We start from the raw sequence: 15,825 nt of genomic DNA, 5'->3' as shown, positions 1-15,825 counted from the left end.
GGAAAACTAGGCCTTGTTAATAACTCCACACCAGGTACTAATCTCTCACTGTTCTTTCTTCCCGTTTAGATGATGTCAAAGCACTTGGACAGTCCTCCAGCTGTTCCCCCCCGGCAGCCTACCACTAAGGTGTATTCTCCACGTTATTCTCTGCCAGAACGCACCTCTGTTTCAGATGCTCCAGACAGCCCACCTACGCTGCCCCCAAGGGAGCCGGTCAGAACGCCGGACGTCTTCTCTAGCTCCCCATTGCATTTGCAGCCGCCACCTCAGGGCCGCCGGGCAGGACCCGACGTGGGCCAAACCTTTTTCCCCCCTAATTCCCCCTTCAGTCCTCTACCCCCTCAGACGCCATCGCCGCTAGGACCCCGCAAACAACTGGCCTCCACCCAACTAGACTATGAAGCTGTAACAGGCCCCCCAGGACCACCAATTCCTCCCAGGCAGAGCACCGCTCAGACCATCCCCAAACTACCCCCCAAAACCTATAAAAGGGACCCAGCCCACTCTTCATTGCAACGGGATGGCCTCCCTTTACTGGAGAATGTCAACCCCTCTTAGATTCTGGAGACCTTTGAGGGGTAGGAAGAAAAGTAACACTAAAGACCACCAGTCTCCATAACCCATGACATGTAAGACATTAAAACAGAGTGGGATTTTGCCTTACAAACAAGACTTAAATGCCAGATCACACAACCTTTGAGCAGTTATGATTGTCTTTTTCACACTGCAGACCATTAGAAATTGCTCTCCACCACATCCATGGGAATAGTGTGTATTTTTATTGTTCATAATGTACTTGAGTGATTTTTTTTTTTTTTTTTATGTGGCTTGATTTCAGCAACACCATCCTCCCCAACAGCTAGCACAAGCACGTTCTGCGAAAGAAGCAAATTCTGAAAAATATATTACCAGGTTGCACCAACACTTCTGAGAAGCAAGGAACAAAATGAATGTCCCTACATATATAAAACAACAAAAATAATCAAGTGGATGCACAATAAAATGGTGACCATAGAAAAACAGTCAGTATTGGACACTGGTGATCACTGACCAAGTTCACTCTGTGAGCCATCATTACACCAAAAGAAAAAAGGGACTGGGAATCTAGTGGTATTCTAGGCTTCACAGGTTCATTCCAGTTCTAGACTAGCAGTTCTGTTCCTGTGCAGTACCACAGTTTAAGGTACCCTTTCACATCAAAGAGGTACTTATGAAACAGTGAAGGATTTTTGTAATAACCTTTGTTTCTCAACAATAATTTGCTCTGCCCACAGGTATGTACAACAGATTGCTTCTTTAAACAAGGGAATAAAAGTTTATTTCAATCAGCTCAACATTAAAAGTGTAATCTCTGACTGCCTCAGTGAAACTGGCCCACAACACTGCTATACAGGGAAAAGCAGCAGGCATAGAAACAGATGTAGAAAACAGTGGGAACTTCTTTCTCTCTCTCTTGCTGTCTGCTCAGCGCTAAAGGGGAAACAGGGTGACTTAGCCTTACACTAAAAACCAACCAACACATTGCTGCAGATTCAAAGAAATTGATTTCTGACATTTTGCCATATTTGCAGTTACATTAGGTTCAACTTTGCTTGACCTGCATTACATTATGCAGAGTAAAGTCCATGGAGATGTGATCGGGTGAGTTGACAGGCCTTCACAGAGCGCTCACATCAACCACATCAAACACCTTTGGGTTGAACTATACAAGCTAGGCCTTCTCGTCTAACATTGGTGCCTGACCTCACAAATGCTCTTCTGGATGAATTCCCACTGACGCACTCCAAAATCTTGTGGCAAGCCCTCCCAGATGATTGGAAGTGGATATATCGGTCATACCCCTTTAAGATTTAGAATGGGATGTCATAGGAGTTCCTGTAGGTGCGATTTCCAGGTATCACAATACCCTTGTTTATATAGTGTACACAGACTATTGTATATTAATATTACACATGTTGATATGTAAATTAAAATAGTTGACGATTGAACAGTAAAAGTGGTTCAGTTTGTGCAAAATATGAGCAGTGCATATTGTAATGTTATGCCATTGCATGTCTTGCAAAGACAGTCTTAGCATTGTGATAAGGATAATGTTGGTGGAGGGAGATTCTTAATATGCTTAAAGAAGAGTACACTGGTAAGTGATCTTGTGAACATTATGCATCAAAAAGAATAAAGTCATGTTAATGCACACATCTGTCATTCCCATATGCTACCTAGGCTATGCACTAGGGGCCTGGGACAGGCAGAGGGAACTTTCACTAGTTGGACAGATTGTGGTGACTGCAAGGCTTTTATGACCCTTGGAAATAGTTATCTTGGTAGTTCCTTACTGAAACATCATCCATTTTAATCCAAAATATGCATCAGACAATGCTAGCAAGTAATCTCATTTTGATTAGTTTCTGGATGAAAATGCACTTCATTTTGTAAACAAACTTGATTTTATTTTAAGGACATTATGAAACTACCAGTCTCCAAAAAATAAAATTTCAGGAAATATGGTGAAACCAGAAGCACTAGTTTTTCAATCTTACATTTTTCTTTTCCACTATCCAAGCAATCCTTCAAAATGAATTCAGTCTCCAATAATCTGAAGGTTCGTGTTGAAATTGTTTTTGTGAGACATCTTAATATTTCTGTCCAGGGTTGCTTCGCACCAAGCCTTGCACTCTGGATAAAATTATCTCATTGGAACTACTGCAGTCATCCACACCGTACGGGCTGCTGATGGTAAGAACATTGGCCACCCTCAACATCTCTCCTTCTTCTTTTACAGGGATGTGGTTCTTCTCAATCCATTGATATAGACTGTGTCTCCGGTGTCTGAGCTTCTCGGGGCTTAGGGTCTCTGTTCCATGGGCTGAAAATATGGAAGCCAAGCGTGTGGTGTTACCTTTGTTTCCATCCTGAAGGACCTCCACAGACTCCACAGCATGGCCTAGAACTACTCGGACATGTGCCTGATCCCCCTCTGGAAATGTAACCAACACCATGCTGGGCAGGGAAAGAAATTAAATATTTAGATCAGTAGGTTACCCAGGGCCACAATTATTCTTGTCCAACTTACCTAAACTAGCCAATAGCAACTGAAGGGTTTGATAATGGTGCAACACCAAATTTGCGCTGAGAGTAGTAATTAGTTTTGCTCTCCCAGTACCTGTAACTATTACATTTTCACTGTAAAATTATTGAATATTTTGTATATTTTATATATTTTGTGACTGACCACAACCATTCCCTGTCCAAACCACCAAAGCAGCAATACATCATAAATGAATTCGCAAGAAAACAAAGAAGATCTTGGATACGTGGGTTGAAAAACTTAATACAAGAACTTAACTTATACAAGGAGCAACGATTGTCAACGTAGTTGACGGACTCATCTGCACTGGACAGTTGCTTATGAGGGACTCACCTTGCTGAGACTGGATCCACCGTGAAAACCCAACCTTCATATTGATTGTTGTGCGCTGAAACTTTCACCAGTTTGGACAAAAAAGTTGACCACTTCGGTGGTTTGCTGTCACGCCATCCAGGCATACCTGTACAATGATCTCAACAACTGCACAGCTGTTGTTTCACTTAGACAATGAAAACTTACAAATCATTACGAGGTCTTCGCAGCAAAGGCAGCTGTCATCTATGTTGTAGCAAATAAATGATAGGCTGAGCTTCTTCTTCTTTAGTTTCTTGGCAGATTGCATTGTTAATTTCTTGCATACCGCCACCTACTGTACAGGAGTATGTAGAGTGTTGCAGTAAACCTTTCTTCTCAATAAATCGCCTAGCCTAGAAATCTAGACGCACCTTTTGATGTGGGTCTGGCTCGTCAGGCTATAAATCATTGTCTTTAAGGAAAATAACTAAGGCTCTAATTCTGTCGTTTTGCATTCATTGTTCCCCAAGAATATCCCCTTGAATTTCCCCTGGGGATCAATAAAGTATCTATCTATCTATCTATCATCAATGTTGTCCATTTCTTGCCATCTTTGCTCTGCTCACTAAATAAAGCATGTTTCACATCTTCCTGCGTTTGACATTCTGTGCATAACAGCTTCATTGTTGCAGTTGTCTTGAGTATAGGCCTACTATTTCTTCCTTCCTATTTTTCATATTAATTGTTGTAATAGTGCCTAGCCTTAGGTTCTGCTTTCCATTCTTGTTACCACTTCTTTGTTATTTCAAATTTTATTTTAGCTTTCACTTCTCCTTTCTCTATTCAAACATTAATTTCTATTTCTTTATTTTTTTAGAGCCTTTTTAGCTTAATCATCTGCCTTTTAATTAGGCCTACCTCTAATTCCATGGAATTCTATAGCGTGTGCTGGAACTCAACAGAACTGAACTGTTATTCCTAGGCTTTGAGTAATAATCGAGTAAATGGAGAACAAGGCGTTAGGTTCACAGAAAGAAATGCTCGTTCGAGGTGGGAAAACGGCCTCCACGTGCAGTGGAGGGTGGTTACCTCGTAAGTGCATTTCTTTCTGTGAACCAAACACTGTTGAGTCCATTATTTAGTGTATTCCACTGCTGCCACTTGCGCTACGTTCATTTCCTGTTATAATTTAAACGTTTTAATCACTAAAACGGTGTTGTTTGTAGAACTACTTTTCGTCACATTAACTAATTTCTCAACTTGCAGGACAAACATGCCGTTACTAGTTCTAAATGGATGGTTTGATATGGCCAAGAGAGGTGATTATTACAGTGCATGAAAATGAAAAAGTCTTCTTCTTCTTCTTCTTTTTATTATTATTCTATAACCAAGTTCAAGTTTATTTATATAGCACATTATCATACAAAATGTCATTCAATGTGCTTAAAAGAAACAAAAAATAAAAATAAAAGATTAACAGCAATAATAATAGTAATTAATACAATAAAATAATAAAATAGATCAAGGGGAAAATAAGACAATGAATAGGAGGTAAAATAGAAATAAATAAATAAATAAATAGAATACAAATAAACCTACAAACTAATCAATAAATGCAGAATGAAAAATTTCTGTTTTTAGTTTCTTTTTAAAACACTCTAATCTAATATCTATTGGAAGCTGATTCCAGCGCTGTGTGGCATAATAGCTAAATGCCATTTCTCCTTGTTTGGTTTTAACCCTGGGGACTATTAAAGGGACACCAGGAAACGTGTTAATTAATCATCTTTGTAAGTCGGTATATGGTTAAATGACTCATTACGGGGCGAATGAAGGCTCTCTCGCCCGTCCCTACTGCCTGTAGGAAGAACATCCCACTTACAAGTTCGGTGTATCCTACCCGCCGACCGAAGCAGGATCAGTTTACAGCACAGAGGCAGGCTAACGAAACGCTAGAGATTGTTGCAAACGTGTGTATAATGGCAGAGCCGGTGAAGAAGCAGCGAAAACCCTTGACGGAAGACGCAAAGAAAAGGAAAAGAGCTTCAGACCGAGTGAGGGGGAGTTTCGTAGAGAAAAAGCATCAGGCTTGCCTGGTGTCCCATTAATTGACAGGTTCCAATAGATCTAAGCTCTCTACTAGGTGGGGAAGCATTTCAGAAACATATTTGGGGCCCATTCAGTCCATTCAGTGACTTATATACTAGGAGTAGAACCTTGAAATCAATTCTGAAATTAACTGGGAGCCAATATAAAGATTTAAGAATGGCTGTAATATGATCTCTCTTTTTAGTCTTGGTTAACAGTCTAGCAGCAGCATTTTGAATTAATTGAATCTGTCTAATGTACTTCTTGGGGAGGCCAGTTAGGAGACTATTACAATAATCTTCCCTACAGTATATGAAAGCATGAATAAGCTTTTCCAAATCCTGTCTAGAAACAAAATCTCTGATCTTAGCTATGTTTCTGAGATGCCAGAATGCTGATTTAGTCAATCAAAATGTCTCCGTCCAATTCAGCTTCAACCGTTTAACGTAGAAACTTTGTTCAAACTTTGTAACGTAGGTCTTGAAAAGGACACTGTGTATTTTTCATTTTTTTTGTAAACTTTATACTTCTTGAGATATTAAAGGGACACCAGGCAACGTTTTCGTGTTAATTACTCATCTTCGTAAGTCGGTATATGGTTAAATGACTCATTACAGGGCGAACGAAGACTCTCTCGCCTGCCCCTACAGCCTGTAGGAAGAATATCCCGCTTGCAAGTTCAGTGTATCGTACCCGCCGACAGAAGCAGGATCAGTTTACATCCTGCATCCACAACACAGAGGCAGACTAACGAAACGCTAGCAATTGTTGCAAACGTGTGTATAATGGCAGAGCCGGCGAAGAAGCAGCGAAAACCCTTGACGGAAGATGCAAAGAAAAGGAAAAGAGCTTCAGACCGAGCGAGGGGGGGTTTCGTAGAGAAAAAGCATTAGGCTTGCCTGGTGTCCCTTGCTGAACCGACATTTTACCGAGCCAGTGCCAATGTCACAAGGCAAAGATGTATCGCAAACGTGCTAATTACCGACCATTTCGTTTGAAAATTCTAAAACAACAATGTTATTTAATACTTCAAAATAACATTTTATAAATGAACCTCACATTTTTCAGTAGCCATAGGTGTGTAGATTTAAACAAAATCTAGTTTGTTTACCGGGGCTGCCTGAAATGTATAATTTTGTTTACCACGCTCAGAGTTTAGTGCTGGGCCTTACACAGTAGTAGTAGGCCTAGGTAGTAGCCTAATCAAGGATCTTTGGTTTAGCTCTTCGAGTCACGGTAAAATGTAATTTTTGGTACATAGCTAATTTAGATACACTTATGGTGTGGGCGCTTGCGTTTCTTTAGGAATCCGCCGTCTTGGTTTGTATAGAAATGAATATTAAGTGACATATACACGGCTTGGGTTATCGTGAGTCAAACGAACAACTACGTTCTCACTGGAAACTGTAGCCTACTTATTTCAAATTTAACCAATGACTTTTTCGACAGCACAGCAAGATGAGACCATGATAACCTTTAGCCTCCCAAATATGACTGTTGGTTTAGCTTCCCAGCTGAGGTGATGGTTTGTTTTGCCTCCAGTGAACGTAATGACGTAGGCTGAGAAGGTACCTATTAAGGTTTTGCACCTACGTCATAATGTCATGTGACCGTTTGTTGACAACTAGAGTGGTAGGCAAGAATGGTAGGCAAGGCACTGCAGAGAGTGGTAGGCAAGCCTACAACAGTCGGATTGCATAGGCTACACATAGTTACAAATAGCTTCAAAATTGAAATTTTAATATCAAATATTGACGGGATGCCGACCACTTGTGTAGGCCCTAACAGTTGGTTTTACAATAAGAAGCAAAAGGCTTAACGAAGCGACCGTTTAGCCTACCTATCCTCATGGTTGTGGAGGATGATCGTTAGCAGCTGTGAAGTCTTTTATTCTCAAGATAGCCTACTGTCTACGAAGACGAGGGCTAAAAAATACAACTATCTACAGTCATCCAAAAATGAATTGCCAGAGACAGGCTATGAAGGGAAAAAGTGCAGCATTTTAAACATGGCAAGATTATTTTTACCGAACAGTTTGTTCTAATTTGTCTCGCGGAAATTAATTGCTTGTGGACATCAATCACCTATGTTCTGTCCTTCTATTTCAAGTTATCATGTGTGTCATTTGATTATATAATCACAACAAATGCTAATAAATGAAAACAGAATAGGCTTTTGTGCTATAGGCTAACGTTACAGGTCACTTAGGCTAACTCCCGTATGTCAAAATAAACTGATTTGATCCTAATAGTTTAGCGATCACACACCACAACTTAACACAGCAACCTCAAACACCACTGTTGAACCTAGGCTACTGCTTCAGTCATGTAAGAAATAAGCAGTTTATGAATTATCTTTACCCGTTTAATCAAGTCCACATGACCAAAATAACAACATATTTAAAGGCTGAGCTAGCATAACAGCCTAATATAGGCGATGCTGCAATGGATAACTAATAAAAAGTTTCACACAATTAATTAACTTTATCACTCACATTTTGAGTTTTTCTGGGTGGTTATATATCCATGCAGATCATCTTGGAATTAGCCATTGCTGTTATATGATATAATATGTTACAGGATTCATGACTAACGCCATTAATGTTATGATGCTGACTGACGCTGGCTATAACAGTAGCTTCTAGGCTACCGTTTTAAAGTCTGCTGAGTCTACTGCCTACCAAAACCTGTCGCTGTTCAGTTGAAGTTAAATGATCAAATATTGTTTGATTTTGTGTCAGCTTTCAGAAGGAAGACATGTTCCTTTCTGGTCAAATTTCACAGCTTCTAAGAAAGGCTATCGTCTTCGTGTAAACCGAGTTTTGAACAGAGAAAAAAAGTTAGGCTACCATTAGGCTACATGCAGGTTCTCCGATACAGATCAATGCACCAAATCAGGGCGATTTTAGCGAAATAACGTTCCTGTGACAGGCTATCAAATATTGAACAATGGGATAACGTTTCATCATCACCTTTATTGATGCCTGAAATGTTGACATTGCTGAAATACTGAGATGTAGCCTACTGAGAGGCAGCTGCAGACAACGATGTTCAATGGGTTCAACTTGTCCCTTGCCTACCAGCTGGATGTAAACAAAGCTATAGAACCTAGAATACGTCACATGAAAAACGTTAATAGACTTTGCATTAGCATTATGACATCATAAAGGGTTATTAACACTCTAAAAAATGCTGGGTTATTTGTTCAACCCAAACGCTGGGTTGAGGTTGTTGGGTCATTTTGGGTGGGGTTGTTTTACTCATGTTGGGTAATTTCTGTAACCCAGCTTGCTGGGTTGATCGTTTAGGACTGCTGGGTTGATAGTTTAGGACTGTGCCCCCTCTCCCCCACCTGACGTGGAGTACACTACCCAGCACCAGGGTGACTTTAACACAGCTGCATAGTTATTTGAGAGGTCGAGGGGTTAAGAAATCGTTCGAATATAATCGGCATATATTCTTTCAACCGTCCAGTCCAGCAGCTGTCAACATGCAATGGAAATCAGGCAATTTTGGAAGGTATGTATCTGCTTTTATTTATTTATTTATTTATTTCAATACTGCTAATGTTAACACATCATTCAGTTAGTGAATTCAAGTTGTGTGTAATGTCACCACCAAAAACCACCCAATAAGTTACATGGGTATAATATGAAGCTATACCCTGAATGAATTAATTAGATATATTACCATATATTACGTGTGTTGTGAAGAGACTATGTCGTATATGCATGTTGTATGTGCAGCGTGTTATGTATGTACAGTTTTTGCTGTGTAGTGTTACATGCTGTGCATTTACGGAGTTAATGTAGTAATGGGACTCCTAGAGTGGTTGTGTCTATTGGACTGACTATGAACACCTGTAGAGGACTGATGGGGTTGTAACAGACAATGATTATGTGCACCTGTGAAGAAGTGAGAAGTTTGTTGACATTGGTTGATTAACCACTTGTTTTCACCTGGCCCAGTGCTTTATATGAGAGTGCGAGGAGGACTGGGAGGAGAAGGCCATGAGAGGGAGATGTGACAGCAAGTGGCATGACGGCAGAGAGCCCACCATCATCGCAAGCTAAGTACCCTGCTAAGCGAAGTTATATTTCTGTAGCCTTACTTGCTATGTGTTAGTAAGTTGGGGAACGAAGTGGCAGGTGGCTGATGAATGTTTGTTGTCTGTTGCAGCTCAGGATTACATCGGCTGGGCAACAACGCAATCTGGGAGAATGCTGGAAGTGTCAATGAACTCTGACACATGCAACGTTCACCGCGGTGTCTGCTGAACCACCGAAGTATTCTCCAGGGGAGGCAAGCAGGAGCTGCCTGGGAACAGACATTCACCACCTGCCGCCGAGTCCAGCTGGAAGGGAGCAGAGAGGAGTTCCAGTTCCAGCGGTGACGCTGGACCCCTTGTCTGAGACTCTGGTGTGGGCCCAGGTTCCCCAAGCAACAGGCCTACCAGACCAATGCGTGACTGTGGAAGACCACCAAGAGAGCGGACACGAGTGGCTCATTGCCCGAGCCGTGCTGCAAATGAGCAGGGGAAGAGTCCCACTAAGGATTTGTAACCCCCACCCATATGCTGTGGAGCTGCCCCCAAGACGACCGCTGGCCAGGGTGACCTGTGTGGACCACCATGATGTACAAGCCCGAAGGGAGCTGGTTCTGAGAAGAATGGGAGATGGTGAGGTGGAGGTTGACGTTCGAGCAGTGAGTACATGCCCCAAGAGTAACCATTTGTCTTTGTCGTCACAGGGGGAAGGACTTACCACTCACCAGCAGACCAGACTGGCGGCCCTATTGCAGAGGTGGGCTGGAGTGTTTGCGGCCCACGAAGGAGATTATGGCCGTACCACTGGTGCAGTCCTGCACCAGATCCCCACTGGGGAGGGGCACCCAGTACGTGAAGCCTACCGACCGGTTCCCCCCAGCCTGTACCCGGAGCCCCGGAGCTCCAGACACTCCTACAGGGCATGCTTGATGGTGGGGTCGTCGCTTATGCAAGCCATGCCGTGTCCTCGCTTATGCAAGCAATCAGAACTACAGCTCATTTAAGTTGGGGCTTAAATGGGCTGTTACAGACAAGTTTAAGGACTACTTGTGGGGGGGTCATTCGGGGTCAGTCCCTGCAGCTATAGTGATTCCACCCCCCTACCAGAAGGAGGTCTGGGCTGAGTACCATTGGGCCTTAGGGCCACTCGGGGACAAAGACTTTTGGATGCATTGAAGGCTCTATTGGCTGGGAATGGTCGAAGACTCCCGGAAATGGTCCATGGACTGTCGAGAATGAGTCTTGGGTCGGTCTGGTCCAGAAATGCGCCCCTTCAGTCAATAGTCCGTCAGTATCCTTTTGAGGTGGTAGCTCTAGATTACTGGTCACTGGGGAGGTAACATGATGCCTGTGAAAGGTTTAATCAAACCCTCTTATCCCTCCTGAATTCCTTGGGCCAGGCGGATCAGGAAAGGTGGAGTGAGTGGTTGCCAGCTTTAGTTCAAGCATATAATAAAACCCTACACAGTAGTACAGGCCTGGCCCCCTTCTAGATATGCGGCTCGAAGTGTCGCTGCCACAGGACCAAGGCAGTATATGAATGATGGGATCAGGGCCGCTACAATCGTAGGGCCAGGGCCCTTCGTCTGCTCCCTGGGGAACGTGTTCTTCTCAGTAACTTTCAGAGGAGGAGCCGGGGTAAATTGGCCAGTCTATGCGATCCGGCCAGAGGGAGGAGGAGGTCCGACGCAAACAAAGTGGTGGGTGGCTGATGAATGTTTGTCCGTTGCAGCTCAGGATTACATCGGCCGGGCAACAACGCAATCTGGGGGAATGCTGGAAGTGTCAATGAACTCCGACACATGCAACGTTGACGGCGGTGTCTGCTGGACCACTGAAGTATACTCCAGGGAGGATCTGCCCTGGTTTGGACTTTTTGTGGATTACCTTGCGCCGGCTACAAGGCTACATCGAAGTGCAGCCTATGGATTATTCTTTTTAAACTCTGGTCGGCTTCCCGCAAGCGGACCAGCGGACTCATTCCTTTATGTGTTGTGTCTGTGTTGTCCGCGTGACTCGTCGGCCCAGCTGTAAACGCAGAGTGGACAAGTGAGCTGAACTGAATATAATGTGTAGTGTAATCTGACCATTGTGTGTGGGTTTAATGATGACTTGCTGTGCTGTTTAATTATGAATTGCTGTGCCCTCAATATTTGAACGTATCATTGTGTGACGTGCTGTGGGTATGTGTGCATATTTAACTTATCTAGGTGAATAACTTATTTACCTTCTATTTATTAATTTGGTTCTGCTTGCCAGTTGGGGGTGCTTGTGACATGACTGCATGTGTAGCTGACCTCAAGCCTAGGGGAACTTGGGCCAGCACAAACCAAGTTCTTTACACTTGAAAGGAAAAGAACAAAGAAGGCAGGTGTTCAGGCATGGAGACAATGGAGTTCAAAGTAGGATCCTCAACTCCTTCTCTTATCCTGCCTACCCTGGTGAGTGTGATCTGGCACACCCCATTGCACCCTAGTGGACTGGAGTTGACCTAAAATGCTTTGCCACATTAACCAAATACCAGTTTATCCCAAACCTTCATAAAGCATGCTAATACAAGGTACCGACACAAAAGAAAGGAGGAGGGGGGGGTTTACACATGTTTATAACTGGGCTGCTGTGAGTCCTCTGTGAATTTTTTTTTTTTTCATAATTGTGTAATAAAAGAGTAAACTGTTTGAGCCTCATGTGTTTGAGTCTGTTTACCTGCAGTTGTTAAAGGGCCGCGACGACTACTTTTTGGGATTTGGTTACAAATATAACCCAAACATTGCATACATTTAACTGCACAGTTGTGTCAAAATAACACAGCAAACTGGGTTAAGATAACTTAATGCTGCCCCATTTTACTCAGCATTTTTTAGAGTGTAGAATGCATCAACTGCAGGTGCTTATTCATTTTGGAGTTAGCAAATACAAGAGCATCGTGAACGCTGCCGGGCTATTTTAGCTGAAACTGTAGGCCTAGGTAATCGCACACAGCTTGGACGTTTATGTGTGTGCCATCGATAGCTCCTATACACTGAGGTATACCATTGAAAGAAATGGCAGGTAAGGTCCGCTATGGCCGGCTCAGTCAGTGGCAGGGTGATGTATTCGGAACTATTTTACTGCCATTCCAACTGTCAGTTGACGGGAGTCATAGTTGATGACTACTGTGTTCACGTTCTCGTTTCTCCCCCAAAGAACTCGCGGTTGGAATGAAAAAGACGCAGAAAATGGCATCATTCACACTAACAGACTAACAGATTAACAATGGAGTAAAGTTTTAAAAACAGCGGGAGTAGGCAAATTTACATAGGCCTATGCACCCACGTGTGAGTGCTTCCTTGTCTCAGCACGCAATGTCATTAAGAAAGAGCTTGCCACAGCAAAGATGCACATAGTATATGTTTATATTGTCTTTATAACCAAATTTAAAGCACCTAGGCTCTCAAACGTCTATCAACAAAAGCAAACAACAATGTTAATAATTATGAGGCTACCATAATTAAAATAACCATGATAACAGATTGTCTGCCTAATACCATATGGTTGTGTTTCGCAAGTAAATACATGTAGCAAATAGGCTATATGGAATAAATCTCTTATTTCGCTCATGTCCTGTTGGAAAATGAAATATGGATCTCCATAAAGTTGGTCAGCAGCAGGAAGCATGAAGTGCTCTAAAACTTCCTGGTAGACAGCTCCGTTGACCCTGGACCTCAGAAAACACAGTGGATCAACACCAGCAGATGACATGGTACCCCAAACCATCACTGACTGTGGAAACTTTACACTGCTCAAGCAACGTGGATTCTGTGCCTCTCCTCTCTTCCTCCTGACTCTGGGACCTTGATTTCCAAAGGAAATGCAACATTTACTTTCATCAGAGAACAAAACTTTGGACCACTCGGCAGCATTCCAGTTCTTTTTGTCTTTAGCCCAGGTGAGACGCTTCTGACACTGTCTCTTGTTCAAGAGTGGCTTGACACAAGGAATGTGACAGCTGAAACCCATGTCTTGCATTCGTCTGTGCGTAGTGGTTCTTGAAGCACTGACTCCAGCTGCAGTCCACTCTTTGTGAATCTCCCACATCTCCACATTTTTGAATGGGTTTTGTTTCACAATCTTCTCCAGAGTGCGATTGTCCCTATTGCTTGTGCACTTTTTTCTACCACATCTTTTCCTTCCCTTCACCTCTCTATTAATGTGCTTGGACACCGAGCTCTGTGAACAGCCAGCCTCTTTAGCAATGACCTTTTGTGTTTTGCCCTCCTTGTGCAAGGTGTCAATGGTTGTCTTTTGGACAACTGTCAAGTCAGCAGTCTTCCCCATGATTATGTAGCCTACAGAACAAGACTGAGAGACCATTTAAATGCCTTTGCAGGTGTTTTGAGTTAATTAGCTGATTAGAGTGTGGCACCAGGTGTCTTCAATATTAAACTTTTTCACAATATTCTAATTTAGATACTGAATTTGGGGTTTTCATTAGTTGTCAGTTTATCAAAATTAAAAGAAATAAACATTTGAAATATATCAGTCTGTGTGCAATGAATGAATATAATATACAAGTTTTAACCATAACCATAACCAACAAGTTTCACTTTTTGAATGTAATTACTGACATAAATCAACTTTGTCATGATATTCTATGACCAGCACCAAGTCCATAATTTATCTAGTTACGACCTCAATAGACAAACAAGGGAAACAAAAGACGCCGGATAAATCTATGACTCCTTTATCATGAAAACACAAAGGAATTATATCTGTATAATGGTGCATTCAGAGCACCTCGGAATGACAAGGACCGCCCCCATGGCTACTTTGTTTTTCCGACAGCAAGTGTTCATGTGCTTTGCTATCGGAATGTGTGACAAACACGGATGCCACAACAAAGGTTAAAACATACACTCACTAATCCTAAACAAACAACTGTATTTGCTTAAAATATAGTGTAAGATGCTCGTGAAAGAAAGATATGCAGCTTTCAAGTGACAAAAACGGCAAATTCCCAAGTTCACATTAAAACTGTTGGACATGAAAGGCCACATGGACTACAAACGAACTACAACATGACGACAAAAGTGATGACGAGCCCTTAACTGGGCAACTCTGTTAGCAAAATCTAGCCCCAGTTTCCAACCTCTGACTCACACATTAAGTGACGTGAATTATGATATTGATAAAATTCCTGTCAAAATGTCTTCCTTTCATCGTCAAGCCTTCCTCTCGTGGTGCCTCATCTACAAACACAATTTCTCTCCTCACAAATATTACATTTGGAACAATAAGGATATCCTTTTCAAGCGTAAATCTCTCTTCTTAGAACAGTGGTTCAACAACAATATTATTTGGGTAGATCAGCTATTTAATAGGGATGGCCTACTTTTCACTTATGATGAATTCCTTTCTGAATACAATATCCCTGTAACACCAGGTGACTTTGCTAGAGTTTTTGGAGCCATTTCATCTGGTGTGTGTATGCTATTTAGGTCCCAACCAAGAATTAGTTATGAACAAATGTTCTTACTCTCTCCAACCCACACTGAAGTGGGCAGAGCATGTTTGTCAAATGAATTCGGTGTCAGCAGACTAATGAGAGCTCTAGGCCTATGAGGGATGTGGCTGCAGCTCCTTCTGCAGTGTCGTGTTGGAATCAGCTTGTGGATGGGGTTAGGTGGAGGAGGGTTTGGGTTCTTCCTAACAAATACTGTATTACTAATAAGGTTAAGGAAGTCTCATTTAAACTCATTCATAGAATTTACCCAGCTAAGTCTTATATTGTAAAGAGATACAAACTAGATATTGATATGAATTGTAGCTTCTGTCACACCCGTCCGGAAAGTTCTGTACATTTATTTTGGCACTGCCCCTTCACTCGCAAATTCTGGCAGGATTTTTGTATTTTTATTTCAGAAAATAAAGGTGAAAAATTTGTGCTGTTTTGGAAATGTATATTGTTTGGCTTGTCAAAAGTTGATTCCAAAGAAAATGCACACACATACATAATTAATCTATTTATTCTCTTAGCTAAATTTCACATTCATAAGTGTAGTTTATTGGTAGCAAGCCCTCTTTTATGGCCAATAAGAATGAGCTTAAACAGTACATTAATCAACTTCAATTCTGTCATAACCCAAAGCAATACGAACTGTTACAGTAGTAGCCTGTACATTTAGTTTTGGTTAAGCTTTGTGATCTCTTATTATAACCTTCCCTACACTGTAAAAAATAATAAGTAATGGTTACTTGAAAAAAGGGTGGAAACTCGTTGCCTTAAATAAGTTAAGTAAACAAAACTTTTCTCTTTCAAGTTATGTTTACTT

The 15,825-nt window shown here is 41.9% G+C and overlaps 2 protein-coding genes across 4 annotated transcripts in view; one reads left to right on the top strand and one right to left on the bottom strand.

Moving 5' to 3' along the window:
- The window catches only part of LOC125297201 (son of sevenless homolog 1-like), a 49,796-nt gene extending 48,465 nt beyond the window's left edge, over positions 1-1,331 (top strand). For all 3 annotated transcript variants that reach the window (XM_048247389.1, XM_048247386.1, XM_048247387.1), the window contains one exon: positions 70-1,331. In XM_048247389.1, coding sequence (XP_048103346.1) covers positions 70-561 — 492 coding nt within the window. In that variant the 3' untranslated portion in view covers positions 562-1,331. The remainder of the gene's footprint in view (positions 1-69) is intronic.
- Positions 1,332-2,428: 1,097 nt separating this feature from the next.
- On the bottom strand, positions 2,429-3,949 carry gemin6 (gem (nuclear organelle) associated protein 6). The gene is made up of 2 exons (XM_048247390.1): positions 3,422-3,949; positions 2,429-3,000 (listed from the first exon to the last, which is right to left on the bottom strand). Exons 1-2 carry the CDS (start codon positions 3,544-3,546, stop codon positions 2,634-2,636), a joined length of 492 nt encoding a protein of 163 aa, XP_048103347.1. The 5' UTR covers positions 3,547-3,949; the 3' UTR covers positions 2,429-2,633.
- Between the last annotated feature and the right edge of the window lie 11,876 nt (positions 3,950-15,825).

This window comes from Alosa alosa, chromosome 7 (genome assembly GCF_017589495.1).
Source record: "Alosa alosa isolate M-15738 ecotype Scorff River chromosome 7, AALO_Geno_1.1, whole genome shotgun sequence".
Classification (NCBI taxonomy): Eukaryota; Metazoa; Chordata; class Actinopteri; order Clupeiformes; family Clupeidae; genus Alosa; species Alosa alosa.
The sequence above is the reverse complement of the archived record's forward strand: the minus strand, read 5'-3'. Positions and strand labels throughout refer to the sequence as shown.

What these genes read in the sequence shown, in the direction of transcription:
- gemin6 (XM_048247390.1), bottom strand. Translation starts at nt 3,546, where the DNA reads ATGCCTGGATGGCGTGACAGCAAACCACCGAAGTGGTCAACTTTTTTG. An exon ending in GTGGATCCAGTCTCAGCAAG is followed by an intron (nt 3,001 to 3,421) that starts GTGAGTCCCTCA and finishes TTCCCTGCCCAG; the next exon opens with CATGGTGTTGGTTACATTTC.